Below are 25,038 nucleotides of genomic sequence, written 5' to 3' on the forward strand. Positions count from 1 at the left end.
TATTGAAGCTGTAGGCCTGTAAGCAGGTAAAAGCAGATTTATGAACACCTCTTTATGCTTCTTTTAAGATCGCTTAAGGGTATGTTCACATGCACAAGATCTTCTGCAAATTTTGCTGCATATTTTCTGCACAGCCTGCAAGTTTGAATGTACCCTAAGGGTACGTTCACACGTGTGGATTTTCGCAGCGAATTTCGCTGCGGATCAGCCGCTGAAGGACCTCTATATGCTGCCTTTACATGTGCCTGCTCGGAGCGGCAACATGCGATGGCCGAGTCACTGCGCGCATGCGCAGTACACTCGCACATCGCTGCAGCTCTCGGCCTAGCTCATTGAGCAGGGGGAGTGACCGCGATGTGTGCGAGTACACCGTATTGCCGCTCCAAGCAGGCACATATAAAGGTAGCATATGGGAGGTCCTTCAGCGGTGGATCCGCTGCAAAAATCCGCTGCGAAAATCCGCACGTGTGAACGTACCCTGAAGGATCTTTTCACATTGCAAAACTCAGCCCTTTCTGCAGGCAGCATTTTATAGAGCTGGAGGAGTTAAGTAGATTGAAATATAAATTTGTGAGAATAGATTTAGTATAACTTGTAACTTATTGATTATTAATGGGCAGTTCTAATCGGTGACCTATATTAGGTACCAACAAAGAAAAAGCTTAGTTATTAGTCAGTCCGCCCACTGGATTTTGGTTTCGATGAACAGATGACATGTAATCCTGGAACATTTCCCACAAAACTATATATCAATCTGCTCTATAACATGCTGCCACAGACAGAAATACATTTTCAATATAACTGGTTTGCCTTGATATGGAGTCCCCAGACTGTAAAAACCTTTGAGGACTTGCTATGTTATTTTCAGAATTCCTGCTCCAGTAAGTGGAGAAATTCATATGAAAAGAGCATATTGGGGAAGTTCTTTTCTTGCTAATATATTATGTATTGACATAGGCTTCCCAAAAGTTAATATTTCTTTAAGAAAAAGAGGACAATTGTCATTGAATTCCATGCTAGCCGCCATCTGTTTGCTGTACTGTATCTGTAATTTAGTAACAGATGGAGAATTAAGTGTTACATACATACAACTTTATTCTAATGTGTCAATAGTGACAGCTGTGTTTCCATACATACTCGGTACACTACAGCCAGCTTTAAAGGATAACTGTTGGAACACTTTTATATGTGCCTGGGCCTCAAAAATAAACAAATTAAACGTATACATACCTCCCTACGAGCCCCCGTTGGTCCGGTACAGGCCTCACGGTGTGGCAGTGCTGACCTCATTCCACTTCCTGGGGACGGGGACGCCGCAGAGACGTCGGCGTATCACCGGCCGCAGCAATGTCCCACCCCGGCCTGTGATAGGCTGAGCCCACTGTCATGTAAGGAGATCTGGCCGGCTTCTTACATGACAGTGGGCTCAGCCTATCACAGGCCGGGGCGGGACATCGCTGCGGCCGGTGATACGCCGACGTCTCTGCGGCATCCCCGTCCCCAGGAAGTGGAATGAGGTCAGCACTACCGGACCGTGAGGCCTGTGCCGGACCAACGGGGGCTCGTAGGAAGGTATGTATAAGTTTATTTTGTTGGTTTTTGAGGCCCGTGCGCGGAGGTATATAAAAGTGTTCCACTACAGTTGTCCTTTAAGGACTTCCTCTTTACTAGACCACCTAAAGGTTTTTCCTGCCAGGCACCTTTTATTTTCAATTAGCACTTTGATAAAATCTTATAACATGTATCCACAAAGGCATTACAGACAGCAGCTAGAGAGAAGAATCTGAACACTTATAAGGCTGATCTAAGGAAGGAAAGCACAGTAGCCAGAAGAAATGATTTTCCCAATTGGAATAAGGTTTATGGCCGTGTTTACACATTGTATTTTGGGAGTTTTTTGAGCCACAAACTGCTTTTTAAATCAAGAATTTGAAGCAAAAAAATGCTTTTTTTTTCAGTCATTGTTTTCTTTGGTTTTCTGTTTTATAGCTATTTAAGGGTAAAAAAAAGGCCTAAAATACAATATGTAAACATAGCCGCTATCAGATTTTGCCCCAAAAATATATTTAGCTGGCGAAGCTCAAAAGTAAAAGTGACAGTATAGAGGCAGATTTTTTTTTCTTGAACGTTGAAAGGCAGCATCCAACTATTTATTTTACTTCAGGACATAGTAAATGGCACTGTGGTGAGGGTGTGATGAAGGGAAGATGTTATTACCGTAGGGGCAGATGGCATTAACCCCTTGTATTTGGGATGCCAGTGTCGTGGTTAACCTCTGCACCACCCGAGGATCCTGGGCTAGGCACGGGGCGAATAATGACTCAGACGCCAAGTTAAGGAACAATGACAGCTTTACTGAGGCAGACAGATGGAATAGTCTTTACAGTTCAGTTAGGCCCAAGGAGGTGACCAGTGATTTTAGAGACTTGTGGGCTTGCTGGGACATGTAGTGGACTTGGACAAAATGCTGCAGACCCACGCTGAATTTAGACAGACTTGACTGACTTGACTAGGACTGACTAGACTTCACCCCTTGTGTAGCTTACCAGGCTTTGACGTTCACCTGTGGTGCACTTGGTGATGGAAGCGTGGCTGCGTGACTAGGCCTTGGGTTTCCTCAGGACACCAGACACTCTCAGGTCTTGACTGTTCCTCAGCATGTACTCAAAGAGACTGAACTAGCTCCTCCCAGGGTTTATATGGGGGAGACTTTGGAGGGGTCCTATAGGTCACCCACAAGTCATCTGGTCACAGACACCTTCCCTGGTTACAAGACTTGGCAACAACATTTAAAGGCACATAACATTTTACAGACAATGCAATAGATAACATAGGGTATAATTAACCATTTATGATACACAGATTAAGGGGAACTCAGGGGACAATGCAATAGAGTCTGCCACACAGTACAGCAAGGGTACAGGGGTACAACTCCTGTACTGATCCACCACAGCACCATTACTAAAAAGGCCATAGAGGTAAATTATGTAGCTTGGTAATTGTAGCAAAGGCACAGGCTGAAGGTAATCTCTGGAGATAGGGAACCTTCAGTAACAGAGCACTGAGCTCTTATCGGTTGCTGGAACAAACATGACTAGTTTTTCTGTTGTACAGTTTTAAGAAATGAGGCCCAGTTCACACAGTGACTTATAACATATATACTTAGCATTATTGAGTATGTGAATTGAGGACTAGTGTTTAAAAATACAATGACTAGTTTTATTGTTTGTTTAGCAATGCCAAACAGCACTCTTGATGACATCATCACACTGAAACATCTGGATTTTAGCGCCATGAAGCGGTCGACACGTGAGATTGCAGGTGCCCCCCAAGTAGTGAGAGACAATGGTCTGACAAATGGCAGCCACCACTTGAACATGCAATGGAAAGGGAAGATCTGGCCTTGTGATGTACTACTCAAGCTGTCCCGACATGTTTTAGTATCTGCTTTAGGACCCAACATAGCTTGGAGTATTTTTCCTTATGACAACTGTGACCAGGATCTGAAGCCCACGGACACTCTTATTAGCCCTTTGAAGCTCTTGCAAGTCAACGTAAAACCAATGGTGCTCCACAGAGTGCTGAGATTCTTAGGGGATTTGGGATTTCTAGTTGAGATACAACAAAGTAAAGCATTATCTTTGCTGAAGAAGAGAATGTACAAATCAGGAAAACCATTGAAGGATCCCAGCATGCAGTCCATCGGTATGTGATGTGAATGGATAATGCATGACGTCTCCTATCTTCCTCTTTTGCTCCTGTTTTTCTCTGTTGCATGCTGCTTTCTATACATGAAATACATGTTGCATTGCAAAACAGAACTTTCTGCCAGACCAGTTCCTAACTCTCTAAGGAGTCCCTTATTTACATACATATATATGTGTATACTGTATATTGATGTATACAAGAAAACACAACCTCAAACACAAAAGATGGGAAAACCCCCTTAATATTGTATCTGGTGCACTGTTTTAAGTATTTTTCCTTTTTAAAGATGTTGCCTTGTGAAAACAACTGAAATAAAGGTGGTGCAGTGATCACGTGACCACTGCAGGTACTTTTTTGGGAACTCCCAGCTATTCTTCCCATGCTGCCATGGGTGTCTTGCTGCGTCTCTTATACCCCTCGCCTAATTGAGAACACATTCACACTTAGATGATCGCAGTGTGCATGTGTATTTGAGGGTTGGAAGGAATAGCTGTTGGCCATTTTCATTCCCTCAGCATCTGCTTTTGGTTGACTGTCTGTAACCCATAAATATTAGGCCATCTGCAGTCCCTTTACTTTTTCAGTTCACTTACAAATCAGTGACTAAAAAAACAAAAGTTGTGGCCAAGGATTTGAAAACCACTCTCATCCTTACAATCATTGCTGCTAGCAAGTAGGGCTGCACGATATGAATTTTAACCCATACCGCAATACCGGTTTGCCCCCCCCCCCCCCCCCCCGGCAATGAATGAATTATCAGCCCAGCGCTGTGCTGTCCCCAGAATTATCAGCCCAGCGCCCCCATCGGGGTAAATACTCACATGTCCCCCGCAAGCGCTGCCCTCCTCGTCCTCCTGTTTGTTGCGGCCGCAGGCGCTGACACTCTATACCAGTGGTCTTCAATCTCCAGATGTTGCAAAACTACAACTCCCAGCCGTTGGCTGGGAGTTGTAGTTTTGCAACATCTAGAGGTCCACAGGTTGAAGACCACTGCTCTATACTGTATCCCTATGCCCGGGCTGCAAAAGGTAAACAAAATAAACTTTCTCACCTTCCTCGTTGGTCCGGACCAGCTTCCTAGGGAATGGAACGTCGGAAAGCCGTCAGCCTATCACCGGCCGCAGCGATGTTCCGCCTCGGCCGGTGATAGGTTGAGCCCACTGTCATGTAAGAAGCGGTAAGAGCGTAAGGCCAACGTAGGAACAAGCGTTAAAGTTTATTTTTGTTTACCTTTTGCAGCCCGGACATAGGGATACAGTATAGTGTCAGCGCCGGCGGCCGCAACAAACAGGAGGACGAAGTGGGCAGCGCTTGTGGGTGATATGAGTATTTACCCCGATGGGGACAGCGCAGCGCTGGGTTAATAATTAATTTTGGGGGTGGGGGGAATACCGTTATATACCGTGGAACCGCCATAAGTTACAAAAATACAGCGATACACATATTTGGTCATACCGCCCAGCCCTACTAGCAAGTACAAGTGCTTACATTAGACTGCAATAGTTATTGGTTAAATGTCAATTTGGGCATGTACATGTATGGTACCAAAAACATTTTCTTTTTTTATGCACTCTTGATAAATATCAGCAATAAATGACGTATGGTTAATCTTGCCATGCATTCACACTGGGCATTTGTTACTTTAGCCTATCACTGTGATTGGCCATTATAAATTGGTATACAAACTTAGTGTACTCAGCATGATGTCTGATACGGTAGTGTCTGGACCAGAGGTACACAGTACACAGTGCTGTTTAATAGCTGAAAGACCATACATGCTGTATGCAAGGCACAAAAATATAGTAAGCTTCAGGACGAGCCATCCTTACATTCAGCACTATGCTCAATGTAGTAAATAAAAAGCTCCATTGTCCAAGGCAGTAACACTAAACAAATATTGTAATTCCTAAGCCTTACACCTGCCAACAGCTGCTGTCTGACACAGTTTCTTTGAGTTTCCCAGTAACAGAAGGAGCCATGTATTTCTCCTCAGTGTCAGAATGGGGTGCCTAGATTCAGGGGCCCCTACCTAAATAAAAGATATTCAGAGAGTTTATTACAATATAGGCTCAGGAAGGTTGTAAACATAAAAAAAACTACACTTACCTTCTTTGCTCCCCTGCCACTGTCCTGAAGCTCCGGTCCCAATATGCCTAACTTTCTGTGTTTGGGATGGGCACTTACCTGCTCATCCAATCAGTGGTTGCTGCAGGATCCCACCTCAGCCACTGACTGGCTGACCAAGCAACTGCATTAACCGACCCTGAACATGATTACGTGAAGTGCTTTGCAGCAGCAGGGTAGTGAGGAGGGTAAGTATAGGGCTTTATATATACCACCTTCCCGGGTTTGTTTATCTTTTAATTGCCTGTTCATTTAAGACCGTCAGAATTCTGAGATTTCTTTTTTGTGTTTTCTTTTACTAGATTCCATGGCACTATCTTGGGGTTCATATCATTTATTTATTTTACTTTAATTCATTTTCATGGGTAACTATTTGTTAGGAGGGAGGGATAACATAGTTTTTTTTTTTTTTAATACAATGTATTTTCACAATTCACCATTCAGTATGAATACTATATTAACTTTGTTCCATGGCTGAGTGCGTTCCGTGTGTGTGTGTGTGTGTGTGTGTGTGTGTGTTCTAGCATATATATAGCTTTTTATAGTTTATTATTTTTTATAAACTATAAAATAATTTAAAAAAAACTATTTATGTAATTTATAGACAGAAAGACCACACCTGACACCTCATTACGACATATTCACATTACTGTGTTGTGGTTAGTCTGAACGCTGTATACTTTATACCAAAAATGAATTGGATACCCATCAGAGGTAGGCAGGGCATCCTCCTTCATAACTTTCTATCAAGGATGGCTTTTACTGGTTTGTGCTCCTGGGATCTGTGTTTTTTATTCATATAGAATACACAGCCTCCAGCTTAAGGACTATCTAAGACATGATGCGTTTAAGGCCATAACACAAATGTGTCATAGGGTTCAAATCTGTAGTGTGAAATAATATAGACTGTAAACCACATCTGGATAATAGCCATGTTAGAACGGTCAAAGTTCTGCCCTAATCGGATGGTCACATGACTACTACATTCAGGGACTCACAGGTCACATCTTCTATGGTTTGTAGGTATTTTCTTTACTTTTATTTTGCATCTGGCTCAGACAGCTAGGGCAATTGTTGACTATACTTAGACATCTTCAGCCACTCACTTTACTGCAGCCAACCCCATCCTCTATAGCAGCTCAACCACTGTCATCCTGCTCTTATTGCTGATAATAATTCCCAACATTACTGTACCCTTTGTGCTTCCCAGTACCCACAAATACTATATTGCATATAGAGGGGTATAGAGATAACGGCAGAGTCTTAACTACCCCAGACCAAACCCCAAAATTAATTTAGACCCCCAGATGAGATTTAGACCCCCCAGATGAGACCAAAGGATACCCGTCCCCCCACACACACACTTACGCACACACTCACACACAGACTGCTTACCATGGCTCCTCTCACACAGGCTGCAGCTTGAAGAATAACATAGCCTCATGCTCTTGGCCCCCTCCCTCATATAGATTGATGACGCTCATGGACCCCTGCTGCTTAGGCCACCCTTCCCCCACTATATAGACATGATCCACCATTTCCCTGATGGGCTGATACAAGCCTTTCCTCTTGTCTTCACATACTGGCCCAGGCTTATCAATCTGCATAAAACTAAACTTTCATATCTTAAAAAGCTCTGGTATATTGGCTGTTAGGGGAAAACCAGACAGGTTTGGTTTCAAGCAGATTGATAAATCCTGAGCCACTGTTTGTTCTTACAGTGCACCAGCCTACACACAAAAAAACATAACTATATCATGCAAACATGTGTCGGAACAGTATAAGTTCTTAAAGGAGAGATATCATGTACAAAAACTCCTGCGGATAGGGGATACGTTTTAGACCGTGGGGTGTCCGACCAATTGGAACCCCAGCGATCTCCTGTATGGGGCCCCAGCTCTCTCCAGGAACGGGGCATGTCGACCCCTGCACAAATTGGTGGACGACACACCCCTCCATATATCTCTATGAGAGAGCCATTCGACTATCTTCGGCTCTCCCATAGAGATAAACGGAGGGGGCATGCTGGTGGTTGGACACGCTCTGTTCCCGGGGAAGCCAGGACTCTGTACAGTTGATAGCGGGGATTCCAGCGGTCAGACTCCCCAACCTTCCCCTCTTCCCCTCACCCCCAATCTGAAACTTCTAAAAGTTTTTGTATGTGATACTTCTCCTTTAAAGGGGTACTCCGGTGGAAAACTTTTTTTTTTTTCTTTAAATCAACTGGTGCCAGAAAGTTAAACAGATTTGTAAATTACTTCTATTAAAAATTCTTAATCCTTCCAGTACTTATTAGCGGCAGTATACTACAGAGGAAATTATTTTCTTTTGGGATTTCTTTTCTGTCACGAGCACAGTGCTCTCTGCTGACACCTCTGTCCATTTTAGGAATTGTCCAAAGCAGCATATGTTTGCTCTGGGGATTTTCTCCTACTCTGGACAGTTCCTGACATGGACAGAGGTATCAGCTGAGAGCACTGTGATCGTGACAGAAAAGAAATCCAAAAAGAAAAGAATTTCCTCTCTAGTATACACCCGCTAATAAGTACTGCAAGGATTAAGATTTTTCAATAGAAGTACCGTATTTATCGGCGTATAACACGCACTTTTTAGGCTAAAATTTTTAGCCTAAAGTCTACCTGCGTGTTATACGCCGATAAGCCGCTGCAGTTCAATGATTTAAAGCGGGTGCTTTAAATCAATGAACTGCAGCGGCTTTGCAGGTGCAGAGACCTGCCGTCGCTGCCAGCTTCTCTGCCCCTGCCTGTCCTGGGGTCTAGAGCCCTGCTGCCGGCCCTTCTCTCCCCCTGGCTATCGGTGCCGCTGCCCATTCTCTCCCCCTGGCTATCGGTGCCGCCGCCCCATTGCCGGCGCCGATAGCCAGGGGGAGAGAAGCGGCGCCGGCAATGGGGCAGCGGCGCCGACAGACAGGGGGAGAGAAGGGGCAGCGGCACCCATTGCCGGCGCCGCTGCCCCGTTGCCTCCCCCATCCCCGGTTGTATAATTACCTGTTGCCGGGGTCGGGTCCGTGCTGCTTCAGGCCTCCGGTGTGCGTCCCCTGCGTCGTTGCTATGTGCTGCGAGACGCAATGACGTCACTCGTCACTGCGCCGCGCTGTGCAGTGCATAGCAACGACACATGGGACGCACACCGGAGGCCTGAAGCAGCGCGGACCCGACCCCGGCAACAGGTAATTATACAACCGGGGATGGGGGGAGGCAACGGGGCAGCGGCGCCGGCAATGGGTGCCGCTGCCCCTTCTCTCCCCCTCGCTATCGGCGCCGCGGCACCGATAGTCAGGGGGAGAGAACAGGCAGCGGCGCAGATAGCCAGCAGGAGAGAAGCGGCGGCAGCAGGGCTCTAGACCCCAGGAAAGGCAGGGGGAGAGAAGCGGGCAGCGACTGCCTCCCCTGCCTTTCCTGGGGGTGTATCGGGGTATGCGCATGCACACACACGCACCCTCATTTTACCAAGGATATTTGGGTAAAAAACTTTTTTTACCCAAATATTCTTGGTAAAATGAGGGTGCGTGTTATAGGCCGGTAAATACGGTAATTTACAATCTGTGTAACTTTCAGTTGATATCAGTTGATAAAAAAAAAAAGTTTTCCACCGGAATACCCCTTTAAGCACATGGCACAACAGTTCCCCAGTTTTCGTGGTGTTTTTTATGGCCCTTTCCAACTTCTATTTGGTTGCTAAAAACCCAACAGTGAGAAATTTGCTAGGAGACTATGGCCCTGATTTATCAATCTGCCTATAACCCAAACTGTCTGGTTTTGCCCTTAACCGCTTAAGGACCGAGCGTTTTCGTTTTTTCCTCCTTGCCTTTTAAAAAATCACAACCCTTTCAATTTTGCACCTATAAATCCATATTATGGCTTATTTTCAAGCCACCAATTCTACTTTGTAATGACATCAGTCATTTTACTCAAAAATCAACGACAAAACAAAAAAAAATTATTATTGTGCAACAAAATTGAAGAAAAAACACAATTTTGTAAGTTTTGAGGGCTTCTGTTTCTACGCAGTGCATTTTTCTGTAAAAATGACACCTTCTTCTTATTCTATAGGTCCATACAATTAAAATGCACGAAAATTAATACTTTTAAAATTGTCATCTTCTGATCCCTATAATTTTTTTTATTTTTCCGCGTAGGGGAGGTATGAGGGCTCATTTTATGTCTGTGATCTTAAGTTTTTAGTGGTACCATTTTTGTATTGATCAGACTTTTTGATAGCTTTTTATTCATATTTTCATGATATAAAAAGTGACCAAAAATACGCTATATTGGACTTTGGAATCTTTTTGCGTGTACACCATTGACCATGCGGTTTAATTAATGATATATTTTTATAGTTCAGATATTTACGCATGCGGTGATACCACATGTGTTTATTTTTTTTATGGTTACATATTTTTTATATGGAATTTGTTCAAAACCTATAAAAAATTGTGTGAAGGAGGCCATAAAGGGGTACTCCTTGTGGGAAACTTGGTGCCAGAAAGTTAAACAGATTTGTCAATTACTTCTATTAAAAATCTTAATCCTTCCAGTACTTATTAGCTACTGAATACTACAGAGGAAATTATTTTCTTTTTTGAACACAGTGCTCTCTGCTGACATTATGACCACAGTGCTCTCTGTTGACATCTCTGTCCATTTTAGGAACTGTCCAGAGCAGCATATGTTTTCTATGGGGATGAGCACTGTGGTCATGATGTCAACAGAGAGCACTGTGTTCCAAAAAAAAAAAAAAATGTCCTATGTAGTATTCAGCAGCAAATAAGTACTGGAAGGATTAAGATTTTTTAATAGAAGTAATATACAAATCTGTTTAACTTTCTGGCACCAGTTGATAAAAAAAAAAAAAGTTTTCCACCGGAGTACCCCTGTAAAGCGCAACTGTCATGAAATCTTGGTGCAATAACCTGCACACAGGGTTTGTACTGTGTGCAGGTGGTGGGTATAGCAATGTTTTTACCTAATATTTGCAGGATTTCATGACTCCAAAAAACTGCTTTTGATCAAAGCCACTGACGGTCTGATAGGCGTGGAGCGAGGTACGTGATGCCCCGCCGCCACGCCCATCCCCAGAATGTCAGCGCTGGGACCGCTGTGTGATTGACACAGGTCCCAGCGCATGCACCCTTCAGCTAGTCTAACGTGCGCGCCACTGCGTGTCATCCAGCTAGCAGGCGCACTGAGGAGGAAGACGGCGGCGGGAGCGAGCGCTTGCTGGATGACACGCAGCGGTGCGCACGTTAGATTAGCTGAAGGGCACATGCGCTGTGACCTGTGTGTCAAACACATCGGTCCCAGAACTGACATACAGGGGGTGGTCGTGGCGGCAGATAGGCGTGGCGCGCAGTACGTGATGCTCCGCCACCGCCACGCCTATCCGACAGTCAGTGGCTTTGATCAAAAGCATTTTTTGGGGTCATGAAAGCCTGCGAATATTAGGTAAAAACATTGCTATACCCACCACCTGCACACCACCACCTGCATGTACCACCAGCTTTTTAATTTAAATGCGGATCGCAGCAGATCATTCTCTGGAGATCTGCTGCGATCCGCATTTATTAACTATACAAACCGGCGGTACATGCGTCTACACTGCGCACCCCACCGGCTTCTATATAGACTGTCATAATTCATAATCCCCGCCGCCGGGAGAGGGGAGCTCTGATTGTTCAATAGCTATTCACCAATCAGAGCTCCCGTGTTCCGGCGGCGGGGATTATGAATTATGACAATGTATATAGAAGCCGACGGGCAGCGCAGTGTAGACGCATGTACCGCCGGTTTGTATAGTTAATAAATGCGGATCGCAGAAGATCTCCAGAGAATGATCTGCTGCGATCCGCATTTAAATTAAAAAGCTGGTGGTACATGCGTCTACACTGCGCTGCCCGCCGGCTCCTGTATACACTGTCATAATTCATAATTCCCGCCGACGGGAACTCTGATTGGTGAATAGCTATTGACCAATTAGAGCTCCCATGTCCCAGTGGCGGGGATTATGAATCATGACAGCTGTATATAGAAGCCGGCGGGGTGCACAGTGTAGACACATGTACCGCCGGATTTTAGCGTTAATAAATGCAGATCGCAGCGGGTCTCTGCAGAATGACCCAGTGCGATCTGCACCTCAGCCCCTGGACTACAACTCCCGTCATGGGCAGAGTCTGTCCATGATGGGAGTAGAAGTCCTAAAAGTCCTGCAGCCGGGGGATGTGCCAGTGCCATCCCTCAGCAGCGCTGCGGTACTACAACTACTCCCATCATAGGACAGACTCTGTTCTGTGATGGAAGTAGTTGTCCAAGGACAGAGGGGCAGATCGCAGCAGATCATTCTCTGGAGATCCGCTGCGATCCGCATTTATTAACTATACAAGCCGGCGGTACATGCGTCTACACTGTGCTGCCGCCAGCTCCTATATACAGTTCTTATAATTCATAATCCCCGCCGGAACACGGGAGCTCTGATTGGTGAATAGCTATTGACCAATCAGAGCTCCCATGTCCCGGCGGCGGGGATTATGAATTATGACAGTGTTTATAGGAGCCGGCACAGCGCAGTGTAGCCGCATGTACCACCGGCTTTTTAAATGCGGATCGCAGAGGATCTCTGCAGAATGACCCAGTGCAATCTGCACCTCAGCCCCTGGACTACAACTCCCATCATGGGCAGAGTCTGTCCATGATGGGAGTAGCAGTCGTTACTGTGCCAATATAGACACTTTGGTACGTGTCTTCCGAGGTGGTGTATATTTGCGCAAGAAAACCAAACACTTTGTAAGTTCGATTCTACAGTAGAAAATCCTCACCGGTAAACTTAACCGTAGACAAGGCAATGAAGAATTCTATCAAGAATTTGCGCAAGAAAAAAAGACTCAAAAAAACACTTGCGCATATTTTTGCGCAAAAAAATAGACACAAAACAGTTCTATATACAATGATAAATTTCCCCCATTGAGTTTTATATATATAGAGGTGGACGACCTTCTGCTTTATCTTAAAGACCCTCATAATTTATCTTAAAGACCCTTCTTTGCCTTTGGATAATACTCAGGATTGACCATAAATTGGGAGAAATCAATGTTGATGCCGCTAGGACCAGGGATAGATGTGGGCAACTCTGCAGTAAAAACCTTAAAGGGGTACTCCGCTGCCCTGCTTTGGAAGCTCCGCTCCCCAGCGTCCAGAAGTTTATTGTTCCCAACGCTGCGTGCGGGCTTCCGTGTTCAGGGCCGCCCCTCGTGACGTCACGCCAACCCTCTCAACAAAAGTCACGCCCCCTTCCCATAGACTTTCGTTGAGGGGGCGGGCGGGATGTCATGAGGGGCGGCCCTGAACAATGAAGCCCGCAGGCAGCGTTCGGAACAATAAACTTCTGGACGCTGGGGATTGGAGCTTCTGAAGCAGGGCAGCGGAGTACCCCTTTAAAGGAGAATTAAAAATTTAAGTATTTGGGGATACAGATATCAAGAAGTGTACAGGAGTTCCACTAATTAAATACCTTCCCTTTGATAAGAGAACTGGAAAGGAACCCTATTGCCTGGAATAAGTTACCAATCTCCAAATCAGATAAAATACTGCTTATAAAAGCTATAATAATTTAGAAACTGCTATATTTGTTTTGTGGGACCCCTGTATGGTTTGGAGAATAAATATTTAAGTGAATCATTGCAATTTTCAAATCTTTAATTTGGGGAAGGAAGCATACAAAAATAAAGGTGGAACATAAAGATAAAGGAGGATTATCGTTCACCGAGATTAAAAATTATTTTCTAGCCACTCAACTAGCTTGGCTTATTGATTGGTGGAACGATGGATTGTTGAGATATGTATTTGAAGGTTTCCAAGGGAAATTAAAAAATATATATCCAGGGGTGGACTGTTTGACTAAGACCTGGGCAAGGCTTAAAAAGATCGAGGGAGTCTATTATAGTCTGGGAATATGGCATAATAAAAAGCTAGAGGAATTTTATAAATTAGGATAATTGAAAAATATAGAGGAGAAGGGAATTAGGAAAATTTCTGATTTGATAGAAGAGGGTAGGCTTATTAAATGGTAGAATACAAAATAAAAATTTGAATTAGAAGAAAAAGCCTGGTACGAATATGTTAAAATCAGACATGCATTTTTGGCTACAAAGGAAAAAGACCTCTTTAAAGTAGAGGCAGTTAGGGGTCTTCTGGAAAAAAATTGTAAATAATAAAATAGGAAAGAACAAAATAGTAGCAAACTTATATAAACATCTGGTAGGGAAGACCACAGAGAAGATTAAATTCAAAAGTAAAGAAAAGTGGAATAGAGATTTAGGGGAGATTGTAGAAGAGGAATGGGGGAGGATATACAGGAACGTGAATAAGTGTTCATTTAATAGTGAAAGGGAACTACAACTACAACTCCCAGCTTGCACAAATAGCTAAAGTGCATGCTGGGAGTTGTAGTGGTGCATTTGCTGGTTGCATAACTACAACTCCCAGCATGCCCGCTGGCTGTCGGTGACTGCTGAGAGTTGTAGTTTTGCAACAGCTGAAGGCACACTGGTTGTGAAACACTGAGTTAGGTCACAAACTCAGTGATACATAACCAGTGTGCCTACAGCTGTTGCAAAACTAAAACTCTCAGCATGTACAGTCTGTCAGGGCATGCTGGGAGTTGTAGTTTTGCAACAGCTGGATGTTCCCCCCCCCCTCCCCAATGTGAATGTATAGGGTACACTCACATGGGCGGAGGTTTACAGTAAGTATCCGGCTGCAAGTTTGAGCTGCGGCAAATTTTCTGCCGCAGCTCAAACTGCCAGCGAGAAACTACTGTGAACTCCCGCCCGTGCGACTGTAAATAAAAAGTAAAAAACACTACATATACACATACCCCTACACAACCCCCCTCCCCTCCCCAATAAAAATGAAAAATGTCTGGTACGCCACTGTTTCCAAAACGGAGCCTCCAGCTGTTGCAAAACAACTACTCCCAGTATTGCCAGACAGCCACTGACTGTCCAGGCATGCTGGGAGTTTTACAACAGCTGGAGGGACCCTGTTTGGGAATCACTGGCGTAGAATACCCCTATGTCCACCCCTATGCAAGTCCCTAATTTAGGCCTCAAATGGGCATGGCGCTCTCACTTTGGAGCCCTGTCGTATTTCAAGGCAACAGTTTACGCTAGGTTCAGACTACGGAATTTCCGCCGGAATTTTCGCTTTGAAATTTCCGGCAGAAATTCCGCTTACTATAATTCATAGTGTAGTGAATGGTTTTCCGTTCACAAATTCACACTTCGGAATTTGTGAAGCGGAAAATCCGGATGAAAAATCCGCTAGAAAATTTTCGCCTGAAGAAAGGGGTTGCTCTTTCTTCAGGCGGAAATCCGAGCGGAAAACATAGCAGTCTATAGGAGACTGCAGTGTCCGCGCGGTCCTAGCGCCGACTAATTCAGTCGGCGCAGGCGGAACTCAGAATCTCCGGGCGGAAATTTTCTGCCCGGTGATTCCGTAGTCTGAACCTAGCCTTAGGATCACATATGGAGTATCGCCGTACAAAGGAAAAATTGCCTAACAAATTTTGGGGGGTATTTTCTGCCTTTACCCTTTTTAAAAATGTAAAATTTTTTGGGAAAACAAGCATTTAGGTAAAAAAAATTTTTTTTTTTTTTTTTTTTTTTTACATATGCAAAAGTCGTGAAACACCTGTGGGGTATAAAGGTTCACTTAACCCCTTGTTACGTTCCACCGAGGGGTCTAGTTTCCAAAATAGCATGCCATGTGTTTTTTCTTTTTTTTTTTTTGCTGCCCTGGCACCATAGGGGCTTCCTAAATGCGGCATGCCCGCAGAGCAAAATTTGCTTCCAAAAAGCCAAATGACTAGTCCCCTTCTGAGCCCTCTACTGTGCCCGCCGAACACTTTACATAGACATATGAGGTATGTGCTTACTCGAGAGAAATTGGGCTACAAAATCAAGTAAAAATTTTCTCCTTTTACCACTTGCAAAAATTGAAAAATTGGGTCTACAAGAACATGCGAGTGTAAAAAAATTTAGATTTTGAATTTTCTCCTTCACTTTGCTGCTATTCCTGTGAAACACCTAAAGGGTTAAAACACTGACTGAATGTCTTTTTGAATACTTTGGGGGGTGTAGTTTTTATAATGGGGTAATTTATGGGGTATTTCTAATATGAAGACCCTTCAAATCCACTTCAAAACTGAACTGGTCCCTGAAAAATATCGAGTTTGAAAATTTAGTGAAAAATTGGAAAATTGCCTCTGAACTTTGAAGCCCTCTGGTGTCCTCCAAAAGTAAAAACTCATAAATTTTATGATGCAAACATAAAGTAGACATAATGTATATGTAAACCAAAAAAATAAAATATTTGGAATATCCATTTTCCTTACAAGCAGAGAGCTTCATAGTTAGAAAAATGCAAAATTTTCATTTTTTTCATAAAATTTTGGGATTTTTCACAAAGAAAGGATGCAAGTTACCATAACATTTTGCCACTATGTTAAAGTAGAATATGTCACGAAAAAACAATCTCGGAATCAAAATGATAAGTAAAAGCATTCCAGAGTTATTAATGTTTAAAGTGACAGTGGTCAGAATTGAAAAAAACGGCCGAGTCCTTAAAGGAGTACTCTAGTCCAGAGTATTCCTGCTCCTTTCTGCCCGGGCTGCAAAATAAATGAAAATGAACCATCACTCACCTCCCTGGGTTCCCGCGGAGCACCACTACAGCTGTTCGGTCCTCCGGTGCATCTCATTTATACTTCCGGGTGTAACGAAGCGTCACATGGCGCTCAGCCTATCGCCGGCCGAGGCTGAACATCGCGGCGGCCGGCGATAGGTTGAGCGCCATGTGACGCTTCGTTACACCCGGAAGTATGAAGAGGATGGACCGGAGGACCGAACAGCTGTAGTGGCACTCTGCGGGAACCCAGGGAGGTGAGTGATGGTTCATTTTCATTTATTTTGCAGCCCGGGCAGAACGGAGCAGGAATACTCTGCACTAGAGTACTCCTTTAAGGTGAAAAAGGGCTAAGTCTTTAAGGGGTTAAAGCCTGTCTGAGCCTGCTTCACTAGTTATGTTACATGGGGCTGAGCTGCAATTCCAGATGCACTCCATGGACTTTTTATGGAAGAAGGCAGTGATTCTTTTCTATTCTAATAACTTTTATGCTTTTTTGCATGATTTATATACAGTATTATTCAGCTGCTATGAATTCCATCATTAAAAAGAATAACAAGAGCATTCATTTTTAATATGAACTCTGAGACTGGGACATAGATGTCCTATATAGTCAGTCCTAGTTAAAGGGTTACTCCCCTGGAATAATTTTTTTTTTTAAATTAAATCAACTGGTGCCAGAAAGTTAAACAGATTTGTAAATTACTTTTATTTAAAAATCTTAATCCTTCCAGTACTTATCAGCTGCTAAATGCTCCACAGGAAGTTCTTTTCTTTTTGAATTTCCTTTTTGTCTGACCACGCTGCTCTCTGCTGACACCTCTGTCCATTTTAGGAACTGTCTGGAGCAGGAGAGGTTTGCTATGGGGATTTGCTCCTACTCTGAATAGTTTCTAAAATCAACAGAGGTGTCAGCAGAGAGCACTGTGGTCAGACAGAAAGAAAATGCAAAAAGAAAAGAACTTCCTCTGGAACATACAGCAGCTGGAAGGGTTAAGATTTTTAAATAGAAGTAATTTACAAATCTGTTTAACTTTCTGGCACCAGTTGATTTACATTTTTTTATTTCCAGTGGAGTACCCCTTTAAATGATTTCCTCTGTCCACATATGTCGTACATGCAATGATTGGGAAAACAATGCAACTTTATCAAGTAAAAGTAAATGCCAATCTTAACTGGCTTTATGATTAAATATAATGGGTTAATGTTCCATAGTATGTGTTACCAAAAGGCTATTGTACAGCTGCAGATGGCTGTGCATTGGTCATACAGTGGGGCAAAAAAGTATTTAGCCAGCCACCAATTGTGTAAGTTCTCCCACTTAAAAAGATGAGAGGCCTGTAATTTTCATCATAGGTATACCTCAATTATGAGAGACACAATGAGAAAAATATCCGTAAAATCACAGTCTGATTTTTAAAGAATTTATTTGCAAATTATGGTGGAAAATAAGTATTTGGTCACCTTCAAACAAGCGAGATTACTGGCTCTCACAGACATGTAACTTCTTCTTTAATAGTCTTCTCTGTCCTCCACTCGTTACCTGTATTAATGACACCTGTTTGAACTTATCAGTATAAAAGACACCTGTCCGCAACCTCAAACAGTCACACCCAAAACTCCACTATAGCCAAGACCAAAGAACCGTCGAAGGACACCAGAAACAAAATTGTTGTCCTGCACCAGGCTGGGAAGACTGCATCTGCAATAGGCAAGCAGCTTGGTGTGAAGAAATCAACTGTGGGAGCAATTATTAGAAAATGGAAGGTATACAAGACCACTGATAATCTCCCTCGATCTGGGGCTCTACACAAGATCTCGGCCTGTGGTGTCAAAATTATCACAAGAATGGGGAGCAAAAATCCCAGAACCACACGAGGGACCTAGTGAATCACTTGCAGAGAGCTGGGACCAAAGTAACAAAGGCTACCATCAGTAGCACACTACGCCGGCAGGGACTCAAATCATGCTATGCCAGACATGTCACCCTGCTAAGCCAGTACATGTCTGGGCCCCTCTTAAGTTTGCTAGAGAGCATTTGGATGATTAAGAAGAGGATTGGGAGAATGTCATATGGTCAAATGAAACCAAAGTAGAACTTTTTGGTAAAAACTCAACTTGTCGTGTTTGGAGGAGAAAGAATGCTAAGTGTCATCCAAAGAACACCATACCTACTGTAAAGCATGAGGGTGGAAACATCATGCTTTGGGGCTGTTTTTCTGCGAAGGGACAAGGACGACTGATCCGTGTAAAGGAAAGAATGAATGGGGCCATGTATCATGAGATTTTTTGTAAAAACCTCCTTTCATCAGCAAAGGCATTGAAGATGAAACGTGGCTGGGTCTTTCAGCATGACAATGATCCCAAACACACCACCCGGGCAATGAAGAAGTGGCTTTGTAAGAAGCATTTCAAGGTCCTGGAGTGGCCTAACCAGTCTCCAGATCTCAACCCCATACAAAACCTTTGGAGGGAGTTAAGTCTGTGTTGCCCAGTAACAGCCCCAAAATATCACTGCTCTAGAGGAGATCTGCATGGAGGAATGGGCCAAAATACCAGCAAGAGTGTGTGAAAACCTTGTGAAGACCTATAGAAAACATTTGACCTCTGTCATTGCCAACAAAGGGTATATAACAAAGTATTGATCCAAAGTGAGAATAAAGTCCAGAGTTGGCACTGCCACTGGGTAAAACACTGGAATAATATCACAAATGTCACTGCTACTCACAGATCATCCGCTGGTGCCGATGCTCTTCCAGACAACAAGAGCCGAAATTCAAAACAAAAAGATACGGAGGCACTCTGATATCTGCGGGTGGTTTATTTAGTGCAGGTCATAGAGCGATGCTCAGTCGACGAATCGTTACGCGCAGCTGCGCTTAATCAATGACCTCTCATTGATTAAGCGCAGGTGCGCAAAACGATTCGTCGACTGAGCATCGCTGTATGACCTGCACTAAATAAACCACCCGCAGATGTCAGAGTGCCTCCGTATCTTTTTGTTCTAACAAAGTATTGAGAGGAACTTTTGTCATTGACCAAATATTTATTTTTCACCATAATTTGCAAATAAATTATAAAAAAAATTAGACAATATGAATTTATGGATTTTTTTTTCTCATTCTGTCTCTCATAGTTGAGGTATACCTATGATGAAAATTGCCTCTCATCTCATCTTTTTAAGTGGGAGAACTTGCACAATTGGTGGCTGACTAAATACTTTTTTGCCCCACTGTATGTATACTTAATTGTCCAGCAGATACAGATGTGTGATTGCAAGTATAGTTTAAATACTGTGTGCTGAAATACACTCAGATTGATATACACTGAGGTGTCTGAAATTGCATCACTATTAGGATCCCAGTACACATGGCGATTATTGGCAAAAAAGGACAGTATTGCCCTGTGTGTAAGGTCCAACGATCAGCTGATGAACAAGCAAATTTTCATTTTGGCTGATCGTATCACTTTGACATGTTAATAAACCATTGCTCCTCAGCTGAACATCTGCCCTTGTAATAGAGGATGACTGGGAAGGACCGAAAGAAGGATCCAGTGATCTTTTGTGCTGTTCTCACCACACATTAGTCAAGCCTTGTAATAGGCTCTTTAAATCTAGGAGATCAGCACTCATAAACAGCCAACATTGGCCCATGTACTAAGACCCTTATATAGTAAGTACAGTTGAGAAAAGACAAATGTCCATCTTCTTTACATAAGGGCATCAGGGAAGGGTATAGGCTAAGTTAGAACTTTGTTTCCTCTCTGTCAATCCACAGTATGGTAAGAGACTTATGAGGCATACACCAATCTGTTCTAAATCAGTGATCAGATGGGATCAACAGTCAAAAACAAACTAACTTAAACTACAACAGTGGACTATATATACAAATTATATAGCATAGTTAAATAATTCTGAATGGAGAGATGAGTATTACGCTGTACTAATTGTACCAGCAGTTCCTGGTGAATATGAAACACTTTTTAATCGTGTGGTATTGGGGCCTTAAAATATTGATGAAAGCAAACACTGAGGTTTGTTTACATGTGGATACCTCCCTTTAGCCACTGGGAAATTGGTCTCTTTGTCTGCAATTGCAGACTTGATGTAAATGTGGTAGGCCTCTGGGGTAGTGGTAGTGTAGTCAGGGTTTTGCTTTAGTATATCAGGGGTTAAGGTTAACCCTATTGTTTGTGATGCCAGGCTGAGGGCTAGTATGCTGAGGTAATACTCCGGCCTATCGCCGCCCTTCCCAGTAACGATATGTGCATGCGAATAATGACTGAAGGTCCACAAGGTAGTTGAACTTGGATAAACTTTACTTAAAAGGCTTTCGGTACATCCAATGAACAGCAACAGTCTCATTCAAACAGTCTCTATACACTTCAGTGACTAACAGTTGTTGCGGACCTTGACTTTGGATATAAGTCTCTGAATTTCGGGTTAATTGCGAAGATCCGTCCGGATTTAGGGGATAGATAAGGTCTGGTGATCTTGCAGAGTGCTTAGGGATTGATACACTCACGGTTTTGTAATAATCAGCCGCAAGGCTCGGGCCTAACTCACTGATGACAGCAGCACAGATCCTTCTCTCACAACAGCCCAGGAACAAGAAGAGCGAGCAATGGCCGCCGCGCCCTTATATGGGAATGGCTGTTTTGATTGGTCCGAATAACTGTCACTCACCGTTACAAGGAACTATGGGTGCAATACGTCTTAGGGACCTCCAAAGGTCCTTAAGCAAAAACAATAGAGTTTACCTGATCACGTGACCCGCAGGTCCTGCTACGCTCCATACAGGTAATTAACCAATTATATATATTTGTACAATTATATTTATATAAATCCTGAATAAACTGTTAAATTACTAATACCTAGATGAGAGGTGACAAGGGGCGGACTAGATAAGAAGGACCCCGACGTCCTAGGGACTCTGGCTATGGGGACCTATATACAGGTACCGTATAGGATGCGGTACCGGGACCCCACATAAATATATGTTATTAGACCTGCCAGTTCCGTTAGGCCCTACGGTTATACTGTTAACTCCTGAGGTAGACTGTTCCACAGATTCAGATTAGGAGTAGCGAGGGCTTATCACATCTACAGAGTAAACTTTTTTTTTCTCCAGATACAAATTGATTAGATATGCATTAAAAAGTTATATGAACAAATATATATACTGGATAAAACAATAAAATGTGAAATGTCATAAAGATCTGTGAAACACCAATGGGTTTCAAACCATATATAGTTCTTAGTCTACTGCCATGACTAAGGACTATATAAAGTTCAAAACACGCTTGGAGTTTCGCTGTTTTATCCAGTATAGTTTTGTTGATATAACTTTTTAATGCATATGCAATAAATTTGTAGTTTTTACTATTTTTTATTTATTTTTTTGTTTGGAAGCTGGAAGCAAAATTACTTTTTCTAATGAATCTATTTGAATGGGATAAGCCCCGCTACACCCTGCTGTCCTGGCTCCTAACATCTAAATCCTGAATTCTGTCCTAGGTTCCTATACACATTGGGTGGTGAGCTGAGTAGCGTCTGTGTTTCCTTTTTTTTCAGACAGGGTCTTATACAACAGTGTGCCACAGTAAGTTGCTCCTGATGCCGTGTTATAATACCCTAGAAGCAATGCTTTCACAAAAAGGAAAAGCTCTGTATTATGGCATCCAACACAACCTATGTATGCATTCAAATGAAATTGGAATCATACGTGGGTGCATTAAGGTTCTTGATTCTGTACAATTGATATTTAGAAGAATTTTCCCACCAATAACATCACTTATCCATGTACTCTACTGTTTCCATTATCCCATAGACTTTGAAGTGACAGAGCGTGTATGTGGGACTATTGCTCCATTCGGACTCTTTCTCACTGTACAACTAACAAAGCAACATTGAGCATATGCCCATTCATTCCAGGCCTAGAGTAGATGGAAACAGTCTGGAACTCTGGACTCCTGTTCTAGAAAATTAACTTTAGGCTACATTCCCACCTGGCCTATACCGGCATATTTCACGCTGCGCAAAATCTGCTGCAGCAGCGGGAAATATCTCTCGCTCACCATACACACAAGACTTTCCGTGGCAGCCCTATGTGTGCAGTGAGTTTTGGAGGCGGGGCTGTGTGCCGACGTGACTCACTCACTACACACATAGGGCTGCCGCCGGAAAGCCTTGTGTGTATGGTGAGCGAGGGATATGCAGTGTATTTCCCGCTGCTGCTGCAGATTTTGTGCAGAGTGAAATACGCTGAATGTACGCCAGGTGGGAACGTACTGTTAGAGTGTATTCACACGTATAGTATCCTGGGCATCCTCCTTTAGGGTATGTTCACACATACGCAGATTTGATGCGCAGGATTTTCTGCTGAAGATTTCAATGTAAACTAAATGACTGAGCACAGCTTCTATTCTGCTGTAACAAATCCTGCGCATCAAATCTGCGCAGGATCCTGGATGTGTGAACGTACCCTAAAAGTGCAACTGTCACATCTGTACAAGATACAGAGTTGCACATTTAAACAGGGCAGATGGAGACGGGACAGAAGGTACCTTTATTTACTGTGGCTGCAGTTTATAAAGTTATATTGCAGCTGTTTTTAAGCCAGATAAACAGTCAGTGCTCCCAGTATAGAGCCCTGTGCCTAAATCGTGCAGGGTCACTCGCTGTCCTCTCCAATTGTGCGTCTGGATTAGAAAACAGACGCGATATAGCTTTACATACTGCAGCTATAGTAAGTAACTGTACTATATATTTACTCCTTATGCCCTAACTGTTAATGTGTGCAGTTCTGTACTGAAAGATGCACTTTAAGGGATCTGCAGAATTTGAAAATTTTATGCTGCATATTTCAATGTAAACTAAATGACTGAACACAGCTTTAAATCTCTAGTTTTAAATCCTGAACATCAAATATGCGCAAGATACTGTACATATGAATAGACCCTTAAAGTGCATCAGTCAGTGCAGGACTGCACACATTAATAGTTAGAGCATAAGTAAACAGACAATATATTTACTTACTGTGGCTGCGGTATGTAAAGCTATATTGCATCTGTTTTCTAATCCAGCCGCACAATTGGAGAGAGGCCAACTGAGCTGAAGCGCACACTTCCTACCTGCACGATTGGCGCACAGGGCTCCATGCTGGGAACGGGTCAGGACGGGAAGGAGGCAAGCCGCTCTGACTGTTTGTCTGGATAAGAAAACAGATATAACTTTACAAACTGCAGCCACAGTGAGTAAAGGTATCTTCTGTCCCATCTCTATCTGCCCTGTTATGATGTGCAAGTCTGTACCTTGGACAGGGATGACACTTGCACTTCAGGGCTCGTTCACACGGATGGATACGCAGTGTATTATATGCTACGGAACCGCCAACGATGGACCCTACAGTGTTGCCTCCATCTGTGCCTGCTCAAAGGGGCAATCCGCCGCTACGAGCAGACATGCTGCAATGTGTGAGTTGCCGTGCACATGCGCAGTATACCCGCACACATCGCAGCTGCTCCCCCTGCTCCCTGTGCTAGGTCGAGAGCAGCCGCGATGTGTGCATGTATACTGAGCATGCGCGCGGAGATTCGCACATTGCAGCATGTCTGCTCGTAGTGGCGGATTGCCGCTATGAGCAGGCACAGATGGAGGCAACACTGTAGGGTCCATTGTCAGCGGATCCGCAGAGCAAAATATGCTGCAGATCTGCAGCCCTAAAGGAGGATTTCAAGTGAAGACACGTATCCCTTATCTACAGGATTGGGGGTGGGTACAACCTCCTGTCATCTCAAGAACAGGGACCATAGTTGTGCTTCACACTAGAGTAGTGAGTTGAGCATGCCACCGTCACTCTGTTTGTTGCCTATGGGGCTGCCGATGATAGGCAAGTGTTGCACTAGGCAATCTTCCTCAGCTCCATAGACAATGAATAAAACGGTGGTGCACATGTGCACAGGTCCTTGTTCTGCAGATCCCTTTAATAAGGCACCAAGGTGCAGGAGGCCTAAGGCTAATGAAAACTATTCTATTAAGTACAAAAAAAGTATATTGCAAATGGACCCAAATACGGTATATGGGTATATGTTACAGTATATGGGTATATGCTGTATACAAAACAAAAAGGAATGGTCAACGTCTCCTCAGTTAATGCAAGCAAAAGCAAAAATACAGATCTACAAAACTTATTATAATTTGAGTAATTCATGAAGGATGTTACCTTTATGTAAATATTATACAAATATTTCCTTGTTAGTAAAGCTGGGTACACACTTGTAGCTAGCTCCTTTTGTGCCCGAGGCAAGCCCAGAAAATTGCATCCCCCCCAAAATGAGAAAAATAGAATAGTGAGTACAGCTCTGGGGTATAATACAGGATATAACTCAGGATCGGTACAGGATAAGTAATGTAATGTATGTACACAGTGACCACACCAGCAGAATAGTGAGTACAGCTCTGGAATATAATACAGGGATATAGCTCGGGATCAGTTCAGGATAAGTA

The 25,038-nt window shown here is 43.4% G+C and overlaps 1 protein-coding gene across 5 annotated transcripts in view; it reads left to right on the forward strand.

Annotated features, from left to right (window-relative positions):
• LOC130368387 (cell surface hyaluronidase-like) overlaps window positions 1–25,038 on the forward strand; it is a 118,329-nt gene that overhangs the window by 16,189 nt on the left and 77,102 nt on the right. For all 5 annotated transcript variants that reach the window (XM_056571967.1, XM_056571965.1, XM_056571966.1 and 2 more), the window contains exon 3: window positions 3,235–3,705. In XM_056571967.1, the coding sequence (XP_056427942.1) occupies window positions 3,235–3,705 (471 nt within the window). The remainder of the gene's footprint in view (window positions 1–3,234; window positions 3,706–25,038) is intronic.

Source organism: Hyla sarda, chromosome 4 (genome assembly GCF_029499605.1).
Source record: "Hyla sarda isolate aHylSar1 chromosome 4, aHylSar1.hap1, whole genome shotgun sequence".
Lineage (NCBI taxonomy): Eukaryota > Metazoa > Chordata > Amphibia > Anura > Hylidae > Hyla > Hyla sarda.